The sequence below is a fragment of the Juglans microcarpa x Juglans regia genome, chromosome 3S (genome assembly GCF_004785595.1).
Source record: "Juglans microcarpa x Juglans regia isolate MS1-56 chromosome 3S, Jm3101_v1.0, whole genome shotgun sequence".
Lineage (NCBI taxonomy): Eukaryota > Viridiplantae > Streptophyta > Magnoliopsida > Fagales > Juglandaceae > Juglans > Juglans microcarpa x Juglans regia.
Window position 1 is genome coordinate 20610026 of NC_054599.1, and position 18089 is coordinate 20628114.

At 36.6% G+C, this 18089-nt stretch overlaps 3 protein-coding genes across 3 annotated transcripts; all 3 read right to left on the reverse strand.

Moving 5' to 3' along the window:
• Positions 1-7316: 7316 nt before the first annotated feature.
• On the reverse strand, positions 7317-9673 carry LOC121257288 (peroxidase 11-like). Its single transcript, XM_041158246.1, has 4 exons — positions 9318-9673; positions 8879-9070; positions 8578-8743; positions 7317-7980 (listed from the first exon to the last, which is right to left on the reverse strand). Exons 1-4 carry the CDS (start codon positions 9561-9563, stop codon positions 7553-7555), a joined length of 1032 nt encoding a protein of 343 aa, XP_041014180.1. The 5' UTR covers positions 9564-9673; the 3' UTR covers positions 7317-7552.
• A 1722-nt stretch (positions 9674-11395) lies between these two features.
• Positions 11396-13336, reverse strand: LOC121257289. Its single transcript, XM_041158248.1, has 2 exons — positions 13180-13336; positions 11396-12411 (listed from the first exon to the last, which is right to left on the reverse strand). The coding sequence occupies exon 2, from the start codon at positions 12382-12384 to the stop codon at positions 11569-11571; it is 816 nt and encodes a 271-aa protein (XP_041014182.1). The 5' UTR covers positions 12385-12411; positions 13180-13336; the 3' UTR covers positions 11396-11568.
• Positions 13337-14764: 1428 nt separating this feature from the next.
• LOC121257290 (ceramide synthase 1 LOH3-like) lies at positions 14765-18089 on the reverse strand. The gene is made up of 7 exons (XM_041158249.1): positions 17798-18089; positions 16790-17019; positions 16517-16672; positions 16083-16268; positions 15512-15696; positions 14976-15379; positions 14765-14796 (listed from the first exon to the last, which is right to left on the reverse strand). The coding sequence occupies exons 1-6, from the start codon at positions 17933-17935 to the stop codon at positions 15348-15350; spliced, it is 927 nt and encodes a 308-aa protein (XP_041014183.1). The 5' UTR covers positions 17936-18089; the 3' UTR covers positions 14765-14796; positions 14976-15347.

Sequence of the window (18089 nt, forward strand, 5' to 3'; positions counted from 1 at the left end):
AAGAGAAAAAATTAGAAAAACTAACAAGAAGGAAACGGCTCAAAAGAAGCAAACAAGGAAGACCCGGAATAAAAAGGAAAAAAAGAAAAAAAAAGAAAGATTCAGAATGTGAACTCAAAAACAAAAAAACAATGAATAAAGACCACACATGACACAACTTTAAAAGCTATCGTTTCCAAAGCTGCCACTGAACTTGGAAGTACAAAATTACACAGAGGAAGTCTAACCAGGACATGAAATTAAAGAGGACAATTCCAAGAAAAACAAAGACAATGCGTATTGAAGGAACCAATTATACAAAGAGCAACGACTTCGGCAAATAAATACCTATTGAAACCCTAGTCACTAGGCAGAGCATAAACCCATCTTGGAGAAGAGAGAGGCCAGCTAAAAGTGGCAAGCGAAAGATACCCATTTCAGATTCCGTGCTATTTTTAGGACCCTTCCCTCCATTCAAGCTTTTACACTCCCAACTTTTATTGAACTTGGATTTTTGTTTTGTTCAACCCTTCCTGCCTTTTTAGCTCAGAAACCCTGTTGGGACCCTCTCACACCCTAGAGAGAGAGAATAAAAGCAAAGTAAGACTCTAGACAGAGAAGGACATAACAAGGCAGTATAAAGAGAGATTGAAGGAGACAAGTTTTTCGAAAGAGAGAGAGTGAGAAAGAGAAGAGTAATGGTAAAGGTCCTACATTTATACCCACGCTTGCATTAAAAACATAGCTCTTGATGATTAACCACCGCCACTGCTACTGTTATAATATTACAACAAAACACGTCCCCCCATCCCGAGCGGTACTACTTTGCCATCAGAGTGCACCGTTCCATCTTATCGCTTATTTAAATTTTTTTTTCTTTAATTTTTTTATTTCTATTTTTTTATCATTTTAAAATATTTTTAAAAATTATAAAAAAATCAATACACTAATAATCACTTCTTTAACAATTAATTAAAGAAGAAAATTTAAAAAAAAAATTTAAAATAGATGAGGTGTCAAAATGAGAGGGCAAATGAAGTGGGGAAAGTAGCATTTTTCTTATTATTAAGTAATGCTAAAGCTTACAGTTGTAGAATGTGCAAGCGTCGTACAGTCATTTTAAAAAGAGTAAGATTTATTATTAAAAATTTAATTTTTTTTCATATGAATCATGTATTTATTCATTTTTTTTAAAATAATTACGCGACGCTTGCACACTCACAACTACAACTATCATTTTTCTTTATTATTATTATTATTGTTGTTGTTGTTATTATTATTGTTATATTTATAAACTAATTTATTCATATTTGTTCCCATTAGTTTATATATTTTTATTACTTTACTTCTAATTTACCTTATTTATTTTAATATTTTTAAAACTATGATTAATTTTTTTTAAGGTGTGCACTAACATTTCGATATCCAATTTAATTTTCAGTTTGAACTGAGTTATTCAATCTAGTAAATGAAAAAAACACAGTATTAATATATAATTAATTAATTCACATGTGATATATAATATCCACCTCCGCACTTTATACTTATTCCTAGTCCTTGCAGCTTGTGTTTATAGTTTATACACAATGATCAACATGAATACTTGACCACAAGTCTAATTCTAACTCAAAGAATTAAAAAAAAAAAAAAAAAAAAAAAAAAAAAAAAAAAAAAAAAGAGGTATTGTTTGTAGCGTTCGGTGCCATAAGTATCAACTGTTTGATGATCGAGAAAATGCCATAAAAGTAATTTGAACGGCTTCCATGTCATCATCCCGAGCTTGAACTATAAGTTTGGCCAACCAGTTTTGAGCTTCCTTGATTTAAGGCTGTACGGTGAACTTATTGTAGTTCTTCATAAATATCTTATATCATTGATAGACTGACCCTTTTATCTCTTTCTCGTGTCATTATTAGGGATATCTGTAGAATGGAATAAAATGAGAAATTTGTATATAGTTATAAAATAGTTTGTAAATAGTAATAAAATAATTTGAGTCATAATGTTTTATGAGGTTGTGAAAAATGAGAGAAAAAAAAAATTGAATAAAAATATTATAAAGTTAATATTTGTTTTGAGATTTAAAAAAAATTGAATTATTTTTTGTCTTATGTTTAAAAATTTGAAAAAATTATAATAATTAATTTGAAAATATTTCTATTTGAATGACGTTTGAGAAGTTGATGAGATGGGATGAAAAATATTACCGAACATCCCCTTAATTGCCATTGTGACTCGCAATCACAAAGATCCAAAGCTTTAAAATATTAAAATCTTCTGCATTTAATTTATAAACATAAATGTTTAGCTACAAGTTGAACTCACGTATTGAATGTAATACATCATTTTATAAAATTATTTTTATTATAAAATAGATTTAATTTATCACACAAAATAAATTCTCGTTTATAAAAATTATATTTAGGTTTAGAAAATTGGGCAATATTGTAAGAGGCAAAAATGATTTGGCAGTGGGTGTTGTTTTCTTTAGATATTCTACAATATTAATGGATGGTAATCGTGCAGAAGTTTGAATAGTACGTATTGACCTTTTATGTATATGTAATGCTAAATAAAGAAAAAAAAAATAACACATATCTCTTCCTTATAATTGAATATTAAAAACCATATATTAATTCCTATACATTGAATAATAAACCTCGAACAAAAGACAATAAGAACGAAACCTACCACTCTGTTAAATAAAATGGTGTTGTAAATAGATTACCTACTACCATTTATTCCTGTTAAATTATTGGAAAGCTAAGAACTTGGCAAATTGGGTTTTGCCACGTGCAAAAGTATGTCCTTTCTAGAGTTATTAAGTGGTGTCATGCATGTAAACGACAAAAATAACAATTAAACTAACTACAAAAAAATAAATATAATAATATATATATATATATATAGAGAGAGAGAGAGAGAGAGAGTTGGTTGATAGTTGGCATGGCTCTTCTTTTCGGAAAGCGAAATCCAAGAAACCAGATCCCATTCAAAGCAAGATGCATGGCATATAAAGGCGTTCGGGATTCGAGATCTCTTCACCAGAGCTTAATTAAACTCTTAATACCCGCTCGCGAGTCAAGCGGAACAACAACGATGTTGAGGTTTGACCGTGGATGTTGAAATCGGCTGTAGAATTTAGTGAAAATATCTGCGATTTGATCTTTGATTGAGATAAAGGACACCTGAAGTGTTTTGGCAACAACCTTTTCTTTTACAAAATAATAGTCTAGCTTGGTTCTAGAGTGTAACATTGGGTTTGTTGATAAATAAGTGGCGTCTAAGTTATCACACTAAAGAGAGGAGGATTTTTTAGAAAAATTTCAAGTTTCTTGAGTAAGAATTGTAGCCATAGAATCTCATAAGTTGTGTTAGCTACTGACTTGTACTCGGCCTCAATGGAGGACCAAGCTATCGTTGGCTACTTTTTCGATCCCCAAGAGACAAGATGAGTCCCAAAGTACACACAAAAGCCATCAGTGGATCGGCGGTCATCAGGGCACCCAGTTCAATCAACATCACAGAAGGCAGATATGGTGGGAGTGGAGGAAGACTAAAAGTGGAGACCATGAGACTTAGTGTGATTAAGATAACGCAAAATGCGTTTGACAGCCTGCCAGTGGGGCTAGCATGGACAGTGCATGTATTGGCATACGCGGTTGACAACAAAGGAGATGTCAGGACATGTAAATGCCAAATACTGGAGGCTACCTACGACACTCCTGTATAGAGATGGATCCTCAAATGGGTTGCCATCCAAGGCAGTAAGTTTGACAGACGAGGACATCGGTGCACACACTGATTTCGAGTCGTGCATATTTGTTTTAACAAGAAGATCATGAGTGTATTTGGTCTGAGACAGAGTGAGACCAAATGAAGCATGGCTGACTTCTATGCCCAAGAAATAGTGTAATTCCCCCAAGTGTTTGACAGGAAAATGCGAACCCATAGATCAAATAAACTAAAAAATCAGCACATTATTTGAACCAGTCACGATTATGTCATCGACATAGATTAAGATATACAAGCACTCAGCGGAATTTTTGAAAATAAACAAGGATGAGTCAGACCGAGAAGCTTGAAAACCAAAAGAAATCAATTTATCACTTAACTTGGCAAATCAAGCCTTAGGAGCTTGTTTTAAATCATAAAGAGATTTTCGAAGCTTACAAACATGATTTGGGTGATCTGGATGGACAAACCCAGGTTGTTGTTGCATGAACACCGTTTCTTCGAGGTCTCCGTGGAGAAACACATTTTGTACGTCCAAGGGTCTAGTGAGCCATAACAGCAAGAGAGAGTAGAAGGTGGATGGTACACGTTTGACAACGGGACTGAATGTTTCAGAATAGTCTAGGCCAAGTTGTTGATGGAATCCATTGGCCACAAGGTGAGCCTTGCGACACTCTGGGGATCCATCAGCTCTACGTTTTGTTTTGAGGATCCATTTTGAGCCAAGAATATTGTAGTGAGGGGAGAAAGCAACGAGTTCCCAAGTTTGGTTTTGTTGTAAGGCCTAAAATTCTAGATGTATGGCAGATCGCCAGTCAGGGTATTTCGAAGCTTTGGTAAATGAAGTGGGTTCCTCAGGGATGGGAAGAGATTGGTTGGAAGGCAAAAACGAAGAAGTAGTGAGAAAGAGTGTGGGTTTTGGTGGCCATGGAATTGTTCCATCGGAGCGTGTTCGAGGACATTGGATATTTGATTTGGACTGTGTGACCATGGGGTGAGTGGGTTGAGAAGTAGATATGGGAGGTTGAGACATAGACAAAACTGTAGGCAGAGTTGAGGATGAGGAAGGTTCAGGAGGTTGAATTTGCAGAGAGGGAGCTAGACTTGGAGACGACGCCCTAGAGTGTGATGAGGACGAAGGAGAATTTGGGGTCGATGGGTTTGTGAGCTAAGGTAATGGGCTTGTGGGTTCAGAGATGGGTGATGAAGGAGTGGTGGGTAAGTTGGCCAAGGAAATTGGAGGCCCTTGTGTGGGATTACCGATTGGGTCAGACGGTTTAGCAAAGAGAAATTGTTCCTCAAAAAATTTAACATCTCTAGAGACATATCTGCGGCCCATTTCTAATTGAAGGCAAGTGTAGCCTTTGTGATCTGGGCTGTAGCCCAGCACTACACAGGGCTTTGAATGATAGTCAAGTTTATGTTTATTGTAAGGCCGCAGATTGGGCTAGCACAGTGAGCCAAAGACTTGAAGAAAGGAGTAATTCAAAAGGAGATTGATTGGCAAGAAGGGGTGTAGGCATGCAGTTGATGAGAAAAGAGGCAGTGAGAAATGCTTCGGCCCAATATTTTTGAGGCATTGACGCATGAGATAACAAGGAGAGACCTGTCTCAATGATATGTCAATGACGGCGTTTAACGGTGCCGTTTTGTTGATGAGAGTAGGGGCAAGTGACTCTGTGCGTAATTCCTAATTTTTGGAAAAGGAGTTTGAGAGGGCAAAATTTGCCACCCCAATCGGTTTGAACGGAAAGAATGTTAGTTGAAATTTTTTTTTTTTAACATATTGGACAAAGGCAAGAATAATTGGAAGCACATTGGATTTAGATTGTAAGGTAAACAACTATATATATTTGGTATGATCGTCAACTATAGAAAGGTAATATTGACAACCATTAGAAGATAAAACAGTGGTAGGACCCCATACATCAAGAAAAAGCAAATTAAATGGCTTCTAAGACTGAGATGGAGAGGAAGGATGAGAGAGTACGTGGGCCTTGGCCTGGACACATGCGGAGCAGTTGGGAAGCCCATTATTGACATTTGGTAAATGAAGCTTAGAGATGGTTAAGGCAGTGATCCATGGGGAGGGGTGTCCTAGGCGAAGATGTCATAAGTGAGTTGTGTTGCGAGAGGTGATGAGGGCTTGAGGAGGTGATGCGGATGTAATAGAAGTTGATGCAGTGGAGGAGGGCAGGACGTACAAATTGTTGATGCGGATTTAGGAGATAACTGTAGATTTGAGGGATGGAAATGGGATCGGGTCTAGTAGTAAGAGAGGTGACTAGAGATTCGTAGTCAGAACCTAGACCGGCAAGAGGATAAATGACAAATTCAAAGTCGGGGAGAGGGTGGCCTGCAACGCCAAGGGAAGATGTAAGGTTTTTGGCCTTGTTATAGTACTCAGGCATGGATTCAGAGCCTTTCTTTAATGTGGCCAGTTGGTATTTCGTATGCATGATATGAGCAGAAGATTGGGAAGAAAACAGGTTTTGAAGAGTGGACCATACGTCGCGAGAAGTAGAACAGTCAAGAACTTGAGGAAGAAGTGACTCAGAGATAGAGGTAGTGAGAGCCGAGATGACGAGTTGATCTTGAATGAGCCATTGGGAGTGAGCAGGATTGGGTTTGTTATCAATATTGCGTAGGGGAGCAGAAATACTACCATCTACATATTCGAAAATTTGGAACCCTTTTAGAAATGGAACAATTTGAAGTTTCCAGAGTAGATAGTTTTGGAGGGTGAGTTTAAGAGTAACAGAATGGGAGACAGCGGTGGTGATGGAGGAGGGAACGGTGGGAAGGGGGGTAGACATGGTTGAGCAGACGTGAGTCTTTAGGCTCTTGATACCATGTTTAGACTTTGAAATAAGATGTGCATGCTAACTGTGTGAAAATGCCACAAAGGAAAAATAGAGACATGTGATGCCGTGAATATTCCTCTTCCTTCATTGAATACATTACACAGTGTGTGCCTTTTTATAGACACAATCCAGCCAATACAGAATATAACTTCTAATGAAATTGCGACACCTGTGCTAAAACGGTTACAAAAATGTTCTAGAATTTCTACATAATCATTCTTTCGAGTCATGCTTGTTTCCTTCTTGTTCTGCAGACTCTACAGCCTTAATACATGCAAACATCATTGCCGCTGCATGATGAGTTGCTGTTGAATGATTATTTCAGAACTTTTTGGTCCCTTTTGCTCACCTTTTTCAAACTCAAATTCCATGAATCCACCTTTTTTTTTTTTTTTTTTTTTTTCTATTTTTCTAAATGGAAGATGCATCTGGTAAAAGTGGGTAGCTTTTCTGCAGTTGTTTTGCACAAATTTCTTTCTTTTCTCTCTCATGGGATATTGTGAAAGTTAATGTACGATATGGGACCCCTTATTGGGAAATTGCCATCATGATAGAGCCTGTGATTCCCCAACTTCTTGTCCAAATAGACCTTCAAGTTGAAGAGGAGATCTATAGGGTATCACCAAGAGAATTACTCTTAAAAAACCATACATTTGTTGAGTATGGGTCAATTGTTTCCATTGCATAAGCCCTAAAGAATTAAAAATCTATCTTATGGTGTTTGGCACGAATGAAAAATGACTGTAAGTAATGTTCAGGTTCAATATAAAACACATCCTATAAGAATGGCAAGGCATGTCAACTTTTGACATTGAATGACAAAATGAATAAACATTAACTTCCAACCAGCTGGGACATTTTTCCATGAATATTTTTCTTTCCGTCTGCTTTGATACATAAATCAATGTTTTCACTGATATAACTGCTTATTTAAAGTACCAATCCCAGCTGTTTTAGCAATCTGGATTTGTAGCTCATGTGTTGACAAATCTGCAGTTTCTCCTAACTTCTCCACTGACAAAACTATCCGGGTTTGTGATATTTCCCATTTTCACCATTGAATCCGAGAATTGCTGGAAGAAAGCAATTGGATCTGCTGCATACTTCTTCACAAGCTCCTTTGTTTCGAGACCAAACACGCTTGAATACATTTCCTGGTCTGAATTTAGCAGCCCCTCCCCTTTCAACAGTAAATGGTAGAATGAATTGTCGAAGAGGTTAGGAGTAACATAGTCCATGGCTGTTATGTTATTGTCTGATCCTCCAATAGGTGGGCAGACAGATTTCAAGTTGCTGAGGTGTGACTCAGAGATTGGATCGTGTCCTGGAGTTGTTCCTTCCCAGTCTCCATAGATCCTTGCTCGAAAACTGGCACAGCGTGCCATTCCTATTGTGTGTGACCCTTCAGATTACAAGCACACAACAACCATAGCCCATATGAGAGTGTGATATCAGCATCAAACATGTGATTCAAAGCTAGGGCTCTATATATCTCATTGGCAACAATTAAAAATGAACTTGAAACTGATTTTTTAGGAAAATTTCTTTAAGAAATCTTTTTGAACTTATTATGAAAACTTTCCACAAACAAACTGCTTTAGGATACACATATGGATAGGCACACATAAATTAGCATATTAACTCATGCAAGAAAAGAATGAAGAAAAAGTAATCTGCACTCTCTTTTAATCATCACTGTTTTCCCAATTCTTCCTATCTATTCATTTGCTTGATCTCAGTTTGGAAATAAAACTATTCAAAAAGTCATAATAGTTAATAAGCCACCACAAGCATGACTAGTCTCATGATTTAGAAGAATTCTATTGGCAAAACTATTTATTGACATGTCAAGCGCACTACTGATATATATGGAAGCTTGTCGAACCTGCTAGTATAAAAAATTACTCGTATTTGATTATCTTTTTAGTGTAACGAGTACCACAATAAAGCACAACTCGAGGCCTATATATAAGAGCTCTGTCCCATTAAAGGGCCAAACCTGCAAGAGCAACCATATCCGTGACTGAGAGGCCTTGGTAAAGAAACTTGGAAATGATAGACAGCAGGCCTTCATCTGCTTTAGGAAGATTCGTGTTTGCGAGCTCAAAACTTGCGGTCACAGAATCCTTTCTTCCTAGAGGAACATCCCAATAAGGTCCACCAACCTGCAAATTAACAATGAAAAAAAAAAGAGAGAAAGGAATGTTATCGCAAAATATCCTTCAACCCCAGCATTCCGCAATAGATTTTACATTTTGACATGGTTTCGGCAATCTATATTTTACTATTATTCTTCGTACCAAGAGCACAGCATCTCTTGCAGCAATGGTGAGTATATCTGCACAAGAGACAATCCCAGGGCAGTCTGATTCAAGCGTGTTCTTGATCTTATCAATAATTCTGAAACCTTTTAAAGAGTGTATGTTGGTGGGGGCTTTCTTCTCTCCTTTTAACGTAACTGTGTCATCGAGCAAAACTGATCCATCGCATCCCTGTGCCGGTCAATTAAACTCAAAGCTCAAACTTCATAAACGTGAGTTTTCTTTGTATCTTTCTCTACCCGGCAATTAATCTTATGTATGTTAGCCATGCATGCAATTTTTGACCATTTGGAATAGCTTTTAGAAAGCGAACTATTTACACCAATCTAGTTTGGAAACATGTCACTTCGTGTAAAACAATGCCAAGAAAATATATACATATTTAAAAAAAAAATTAAAAATTAATAAAGATGTGGACCTGAACGAAACAGTCATGGAAATGTAATCGCACAACCAAGGCCGCGTTACGTGGGTCAGACAGCACTGCGCATTCCATTTCTTTCTTGACAGTCTCAAGCACAACCGGACAAGTAGATGCATAATAATCTAATGTTAGAGAAGGGTCAGCTGCATACAATCTGGTTCCAAGAAGGAAGAAAATCAGAAGCATGAATTGCAGAACAAGGCCGGGCTTTGAATGAAGGGAAAACGCCATTTTTGCCATTCTCGTGTTCTTGGGATACTTTGGAGAGAGTGGGAGAGATGGGTGAGACGGATGAGAGATATATATAAGTGCAAGGAAAGTGGGAATCTGTAGCTTGTTTGTGAGTTTTTTGCATGGCTGGCCACTTTGAGTATTCTGAATATATGGGGGAAGTCTAGAGTCAAGAGAGGATGCAACTAATATTGGGCTGGTTGGTGGGTACTCCAAAAACCAAAAGTTGAGACAAAGTTTAACGTTGAAAGATGTGACAAAATAACGTAAAAGATTGTGGGCAAGTCACCAAACCGATAACAGCTAATGTTTTACTGATTCAGCTCATGAATTGAATGGAAAATCAGCCCTTGTGGACAAACCATCTGCAAGTGAAAAAGCTGGTTGGATGGTCTAATTTTAACAGATTTGGTTTGACCATAATTATATACAGCAATTTAGTACTAGTTTTATATTTTTTTTGGGGGGGAATAATTGAGGCTGATATATAGAATGAAATTCAGGTGTACAATATCTGGATCAAGAAATCAATATGCTTTTGACAAGAATCAATTCTTTGTCAAGTAATTCTACGTATAATCATAAAATGTGTAACCGTCGCGTAATGACTTTGAAAAAGAATGAGGTCCACTATTAAAAAATTAATTTTTTTCATGTGAGTCTCATGTTTTATTCACTTTTTTCAAAGCGATTACGCGGCAGTTGTATAATTTACGGTTACAAATATATTTTCTCTTATTTGCCTACTTTCCATAGGAGAGACTCTAATGGCTGAGAGAACAATGATCACCTGCAACATGCGATCAATAGCACATTTTTGTATCCCTAAACCCTTGATTTTGTCGATATAATCATAGAAAGCTTCGAGATTTCAACGCCCACTCCCACTTCCTTTGTATAAATCATGGAGTTTCCATAGCATCGCTTAACAAACTGAGAGACTTGTAGTGTGGGAGTGCAAAGTATAAAATCCCTGGTGCAAAGTATTTTTTTCATCGAACCGTTTTTGGAACTTTAGAAACTAAAGTAAAAACAAACAATAGTTTAAGAAGGAAATTAAACTCAGACACAGTTCAGGAATCAAAATTAGTTGGAAAAAAGGTTATTGTTTGAGTTCAATGGCAAATAAGCAATTTAAAGCTTGCACTGCTGAGGAGGATGGGGAGCCATGTACAGTCAGACAGTCGGGAAAATAGCATGCCCAAAAGAAATATGACGTGCATATGGCCAGTGAGCAAAGAATGGTATACTATTTGAAAATGAGGATCGAGGTTCAGCTTAAGAGATAGGATCTAAAACAGCAAAAAAAAAGCCAACAGATCTTACTGTCAAAGCCACGTTACTCTGCAAACAGAACAACGCCTAGTAGGTGATCTTGAGATTTGATGGGTCATTTCCACACCACAGGACAAGGTCTGTGACTCTGTATAGGATTTGTATTGAGGAACTCAGGAGGATGCACAAATTCAAATTGTAATGGTGGCCAATTAAACTACTGGTATATATGCAACTCAGAGCCTTTACAGCCATAAGCACCAAGGCACACATCAGGGTTTGAAGCCATAATCAGATACTAGTGGCTGCTAGCAATACTTGATACCATAAGCATACATCAGTGGGTTGATCTATCAAAATTGCTGCTCTGCCACTCTACCTAGGTGTAAGGGTAGTTAATACAGTGGAAGCTAGGAATACTTCTCATTGATGAAGCTACCAAACGACAGATTCATGGGGTAAAATTCGTCAAAAACATGTAATTTTAACTTTTTTTTTTTTGCCAAGTACATGCTATTTAATAGAACTTATCATAAATCGAAGGCATCAAAAGCATTCTGGAAAGATTGAATAAAAATTAGAGCTTGGCATCATAAGGGCAATAAAGTGGTCCTTGATCACAAACTCTTTCCAAAATCTTAGTAACAGCACAAGAAAATTAAACTAATTAAATAAAGCAAGAAGAAAACTATAGAGTTCAGATAAAAGAGAGATGAAAGAGCATCTCAAATGCAGTTAATCAGGTATAAAACTCCGAATAAACAGGACGGTCCTTGGTCCAGCTGAACCTTGAATATTCATCCCCAATGCCACCATTTATGCTCAAGTTCAAGCCAGGTAACACACTCTTGTGAAGTATTGATTTAAGCAGGGACACCACAGGCCCACCAAATTCAGGCCATGAAAGACAAAGAGCTCCCTTGATATTCTTCATCTGGCATCGGCCCAGCAAGGCAGCTGCCAAGCCATCTACAAGACTTCCTGATGGAAAATAGTCTATACCCTTTAACAATGATGAACCACCATTACCCTCAACTAACCCTTCTCTTTTTTCTGATGATGTCTCCAGCTTGTAAACAAATGTCTCATCTGGCGACAGCTTACCACGGAAGTTTCGACTCTGAATTGAATCCAATATCAGAACCCTCTCAGGAATAATTTGATCTGCAATCAACAACTTTGCAACAATGTGTGATCTCTCTGCAGCAATGAGGCACTGAACAGAGACGAGGATAATTGAATCATCAGCAACATTGAGGGTATAGATATTGCAAGATTTATCTCCAAGAGAGGGTTTGGTAGAGCTTCCAGAGAAAGTGATTTCAGGAAGGATGACACTTCCAATTAGGGTTTTGGAGGACAGATGGTGGAAAATATGGATAGATGGTGAAGATACGGCAATGATGAGGAGAGAGGGACGAAGAGGTTTATCATGTTTAGGATTGGAAAAAATGAGGGATGGAGATGGAAGAGGCGGTGCTGGAGGTGTAAAGTTATTGAGATCGTCCTCAAAGAACCTTGAAGGTGGGGGAAGCTCTGTTAGGACATCTTCCATGTGTCAACTTGGTCCAAGTTCGCCACCCTGAAAAAATAGGCAAGTAGACGCAGTATAAGTAGCAGACTTTCTGATAATGTGGCTACTGCCACAACGACACTCCAACTAATTAACAAACAATCACATTAAATGGATAATTCAATCTATTACTTAACCACTAATTCTTTCTTGTTGGAAAATTAAGCAATGATTGTCCCATTTTTTTATTTTTTTATAAGTATGATTGTCCCATTATTTGAGAGTAACAAGCCAAAAAAGGGACCCAATCCATACTCTAAGAACAAGGAGCAATTAGAGCATTAAGACTGTACATATTCCCTCCACAACTCACTCAAAGAGATCGAAGACTGGATATAACTGGCGAGTTGTGTAAACTTCTAGAAACAAGGATGGTAGTCAAATTATTGCAAACAATAGAAGCTGCAATTTGCAATTTGCGTTGTAGTAAGGCCCTATATATCTCCCCCTCTCCCTCTTGAGATCACTCTAATCAATAAAAAGTGAAAACTGCATGGAAATTATGAATCAGAATCAACGCTGAATGACGAGTTGCTATCCATGAACCCTAGCCATTTTGATTGGCCGCCAGCAAGAATTAGGAAACGAAATCATATAGCTCCATGATGATTTCTCTTATTATACAATAAAAAATTATTTTGAAAACCTATGGAGGCTAATTCTATGCACAAAAATAAATAAATAAAATGAAAGAAAGAAATTTAAAGAAGATCAGCTCAATAAAAAAGAAAAAATGCAATTTCCCTTGAAAGCGAAAAGGAAAAGAGAAATGCATACCCGGGTAACGAGAGAACGAGGCCGACGAGGTTAGGTAGAGCGGGAAGCTTAAGGGCTTTCACTCTGTGTATTTCTTGCCTCTCAATCAAGGTAGAAGGAGCTCTGAACTCTGAGAGAGTCTGGAGGAAATTTAAGGTGTGTTTGGTTTTCACTTTACCAAAAAGGCATTTTGACCATTGGGTTTTAGCCGGCCCACCATATAAGCCCCAAGTTTGGCATTAGGCCCGTCAATGGAATCTGTATTCTGTTGTTCTGTTCTTTCGTTTAGGAAAATGCTAGAATGCGGAGGTCTGTCCTCTTATTTTCATCGTTCATATATTTAATTTTTTTTATTTAATAATTAAGAAAATTATTTTTAATATATTGATATATTTTTTTATTTTTTAAAAATATTTAAAGATGTTTAAAAAGTGTGAAAAGGAAAAGAATAAAAAAAAGAAAATATAAAATTTGTACTAATAGGCATGTCCAGCAGTCAAAGTTGGACGGCACACTAGCATCACTCTTTCATTTATATGCTTTATACGGAAGGAAAGGAAATGTGGCAAATTATCCAGACAGTTAATACAAAATTCTCAAGAATAATATTAGATACAATTTTAACGTGTGCAAATCTCGTATATTTTTTCTAAAAAAAAGTATGATTTATCATTAAAAAAAATAATTTTTTTATAGAGATCCAATACTTACCTACCTTTTGAGTGTACAAAACTTGCATATCATAAAACTGCAAATCTCATTTATCAAATTCTCAATTCCTTTCTTCATCTTTCACCTCCAAGTGAGTTTATTCCTTACAATTTCCCTCCAATTCATTAAAAGTCACACGTATTCTGTTTGAGAAGAAGACCTTTATTTTGTCAAGAAAGTAGAGCCTCTCATTCGACCACTCCAAAATAGCGAACTACAGTGTATCCTAATTTATTAGGATCTTCAATCATAACATGAAGGTCCGCTAAATAGAGATAACAGAATGTGTAAAAATGGTAGATGTTCTTTCCTTGATTGGATCATTATTTTTCTTGTCCTATCATATACTATACATCTGTTGTTAAGCGGAGGACCAAGAAATTATCTGACTTGTCCTTACATCTATGACAGTCACAACGGTATTGTTGAAACTTGCTCGAACATGAATAACTCTTTTTGGACCAATACATCCATTCCTAGGAGAATCAATTCTTAGTACAGGGACTTCACACCGACTTGTAAATAGAATTTTGAGATTTGAAACTTAGCTAACAATAAAAGAAGTATAACTGTCGACTAGCTGAGGCAATTTCAAGGAAACCTAATAAGTGAAAGTGATATTTTACAGGAGAAACTGGGAATTTAGGATTGATGATACTTGGATGATAAATGCATTTATAATCAAACTGGTTTAAGTTTATTGAGCCAGTGAAGAGGGTCGCGTTCTGATTCCTTTATCAACAACTTTGATACTAAATGATATTGGAACTTTTTAATTCTAGTACTATATCCCCAAGAAACTTTTAAGACGGCTTACACCATCTGCCAAGCAACTCATAGATCTCACACACAGACTACAGTATAGGCAAAAGAACCATATCAACGACATTGTTCGTCGAAAAAAGATTTGAGGCCTTAATTGAATTTCTTATGGTTACTAAACCTATCTCAACTCATCTCGACTCATCATTACAACTTTTTCAAATTTCAATACAAAATATAATAAACAATTCAACTTTTTCAATTCCCAAAATAATAATAATATTAAAAAATAATATTCTAACAATATTTTATCATCTCAACTCAGCTCAACATCCAAACGCAGCCTTAAACTGTCAGCAGGATCAAGTCTTTCAGTACAAAGTATGATAATCTGAAGCTACTGTTAAAATTCTGTATAGTGTATCATTTCTAAGCCAGTGAACTTGAACTTAAGGTGTCAAGTTGCATTGGCCAGAGTTGATAAAAGAATGAGATTTTTCACCAATTTCTACCCTCTAACCTGCTTAGATATACAACCCTTTCAAAGCTAAAGCTGTAGTTATCTGCAGGAGAAATGGCAGGAAGAATCTTTCGCAATATAAGTAAGATGGGAACTAAAATCTTAAATATATGACGCACATATAACCACCCCTACTGAAGTAATACCGCGCCCTCCCAATGATCACCACATGGCATCCTTAGATTTTGGTTTTTGCTCAATCTTCATGTTCATCTTCACCTTCAGAATCTGATAGGAGCCACAATTAAAAAATTCCAAACATTTTTATAGTTGGTAAACTATAGTATTTATAAATAATAATGTGCATGCTTTTAATTTACATAACCCCTAAGTGAACATATATTTCAGTATTTCACTCACCAGATCGAACATCATCACCGAGTTGGCCTCTTGCTTGGATTTGCTTAACAAGCATCCGGTACATCAACACCCACCAATAAATATGAAGAACAAGCAAGCAGAATAGAAGAGTATTAAACACATAATAATAAATTGGTCCATCCACTGGATGCTTTTCCTGGTCCAAAGTCAGGAGAACTTCGTAGCTGCATCAAAGGAGAAAAATAACTAAAAACATAAAGGGACAGTATTTAAATCAACTATCAATCTCAAAGCATTATTCGATAGAAACAGCATTATTTTTTTTTCTTTTTTGAGAAATCAAGATTAATTTTTTTCTCTTTCTGAATGGGTGATCGTCTGGTGTAATGGTGAATGACTCCGCCAATCATTTCATTAAGAACGAGTGCATGAGTCCAATTCTAGGTAGCCATCCATTCTTTGGCATGCTATCAAGGTTTGTGGTTAGGAATATATAATTAATGGGTTAACCACAACCACTAGATCTTAAGATCCTGGCAGAAGAGTAGAAGCCAGGGAAAAGTACACAATTTAATGCATAATCTAAAGTAGGCATTAGAATTGTACAAACCTTGTACTCCATAGGACCCAGAATGGATAGTATATGAGGCGCAGTAATATCCAGGACAAAACAAATAGAATAAACGCAAAGCTAGCTACCATTTCAGCACCACTATATTTGGACATCTTCCCTAACTCCAGAAATACATCACTAGCATCATGAAGAGCCAAAACAACCGAACCAACACGGGAAAACCTACAAGAAATAGGAGAGAATCAGGTATTGGTAATATGGTATTGCTTCCAGTATTTTTTTTTTTTTATCATTGCATACAATTGAAGCCAAATGGTTTTCTTCATATGCAACAGGAATGACACATTTATGACTTCAAATAATGCCAATCCTTATGATTTCAGTTGATAAATTGGAAGTGATATTGCTTCCTTGGTATTGTGATCAACAGACCACGCCCAAGCTACAAACAGAACTCCATCAAAACATACCTAAAAATGTAAGATAGCACAATGAGAATGAGGGTTGCAAAATGATGGCCCATAGACACTCCAAAGTCAGAACGCCTAGTTTCCCAGAAAATCAAAGCAAATATGGAGTATGTGTAAAATCCAGCAGCAAACATATACAACCCCTTCAATTTCAACCTGAAAATCACTAATTAGCCACTGTTTGATAATTAAATACTGGGTTAGAGCTAGCCAATGCGAATGATGCATCGAAAACAACCAAAGACTTTGTATATATAATCAAGGAAGTCTTACTTAATTCTTTGGTCAGGCCAAACCTGATCTCCCGGACCTACCCAAAAGTATCTTGTGGTAGTAAACCAAGGTTCATCATAAGTTACATATAAAGCAAGAAGCTCTGCTGAAAGATAGTAAATACATTTCCAGGCTGACTCCTTAAATTTTCTTATCTTCTTTTTTCTCTCACTCGCCTCAGCATCCAGCATCTCATGTCCCTTTCTGAAAATCCATCCATTTGCCACTTTCTAAAATATATAATTCATTTCAGACACCAAAAAGAAATCTCAGATAACATGAATGTAAAGAAAATATCTGTAAGAGTTAAACAAGCCAACTACTAACAGAGAAAAAGCAGTCCAATTCAAAATTCCTAGATATGATAATATCTGTATGGTTTGGAGAAAGAATATAAAGAAATTTAAACCAGTGAGACAATGGAATACGGAGATGTGCACCCACAGTATCACTACAAAGAAAGTAGTACACTTTCACTACAATGCAGCTACTCGATCCCCAGTATTACTGCAAAGAAAGTAGTACACTTTCATAATTGAAACGTTTCTATTTAAATTAAGTTCTTCTCTTTCTCATTTTCTAATAACAAGAAATAAACGAACAAAACAAATTAAAGATAAACAAGCCAGCTTTAACCGGGAAACTGTGGAATCACCAAAAAAATCATCAGACATGCTTCTACAACTACAAAAGAAGAACAAATAATCATAACACGTCACAGAATCCAACTCATATTAAAAAAACCACGTCTACATATCTAAAACAAAAGAAAACTAAATACAGCTTAATCGAATAAACTGAAACCCCCCCCCCCCCCCCCCCCCCCCCCCCCCCCCCCCCCCCCCCCCATATGGCTCAATTAAAACTATTTGATTGGTAGTATGCTCAATCATAAAAAAGAATTGAAAATTTAGCTAACAACCTGATAAACCCGAGGACTTAAACCACAAAATGATGAGCTCAAATGAAATTTTTATATAAAAAAAAGTTTTGAATATAAGAGAGTACCTCGAAGATGAATCTATCGAGGAAAAATCGAACAGAGGGGAAAAACAGAGCAAAGAAGGGGAGGATAGCAAAATCCTCGTACGCTGGGTATGATTCCTGCTCCCAGTCGAAGGAAGTCAAGATTTCCGTCAAAACCATATCGGATTATCCTTCCAAATGATCCGAAATTTCCTGGAAAACAAACGGCGACTTTCTGTGGATCGCGTAAGCAAGAAGAGGCATTCGTACCTGTAGCATAGTAGTTTTGCAACTTTGTTTAGGCACAAAGAGTGTGTAAAACGGTCAATTCGAG

Coding starts and splice junctions, on each gene's coding strand:
- LOC121257288 (XM_041158246.1), bottom strand. CDS start 9,563: ATGGCAAAAATGGCGTTTTCCCTTCATTCAAAGCCCGGCCTTGTTCTG. Junction 9,071..9,317: donor TCCATGACTGTTTCGTTCAG/GTCCACATCTTT, acceptor TGACCGGCACAG/GGATGCGATGGATCAGTTTT. Junction 8,744..8,878: donor CAAGAGATGCTGTGCTCTTG/GTACGAAGAATA, acceptor GTTAATTTGCAG/GTTGGTGGACCTTATTGGGA.
- LOC121257289 (XM_041158248.1), bottom strand. CDS start 12,384: ATGGAAGATGTCCTAACAGAGCTTCCCCCACCTTCAAGGTTCTTTGAG.
- LOC121257290 (XM_041158249.1), bottom strand. CDS start 17,935: ATGGTTTTGACGGAAATCTTGACTTCCTTCGACTGGGAGCAGGAATCA. Junction 17,020..17,797: donor TCGATAGATTCATCTTCGAG/GTACTCTCTTAT, acceptor TATATATTTTAG/AAAGTGGCAAATGGATGGAT. Junction 16,673..16,789: donor TGGCCTGACCAAAGAATTAA/GTAAGACTTCCT, acceptor AGTGATTTTCAG/GTTGAAATTGAAGGGGTTGT.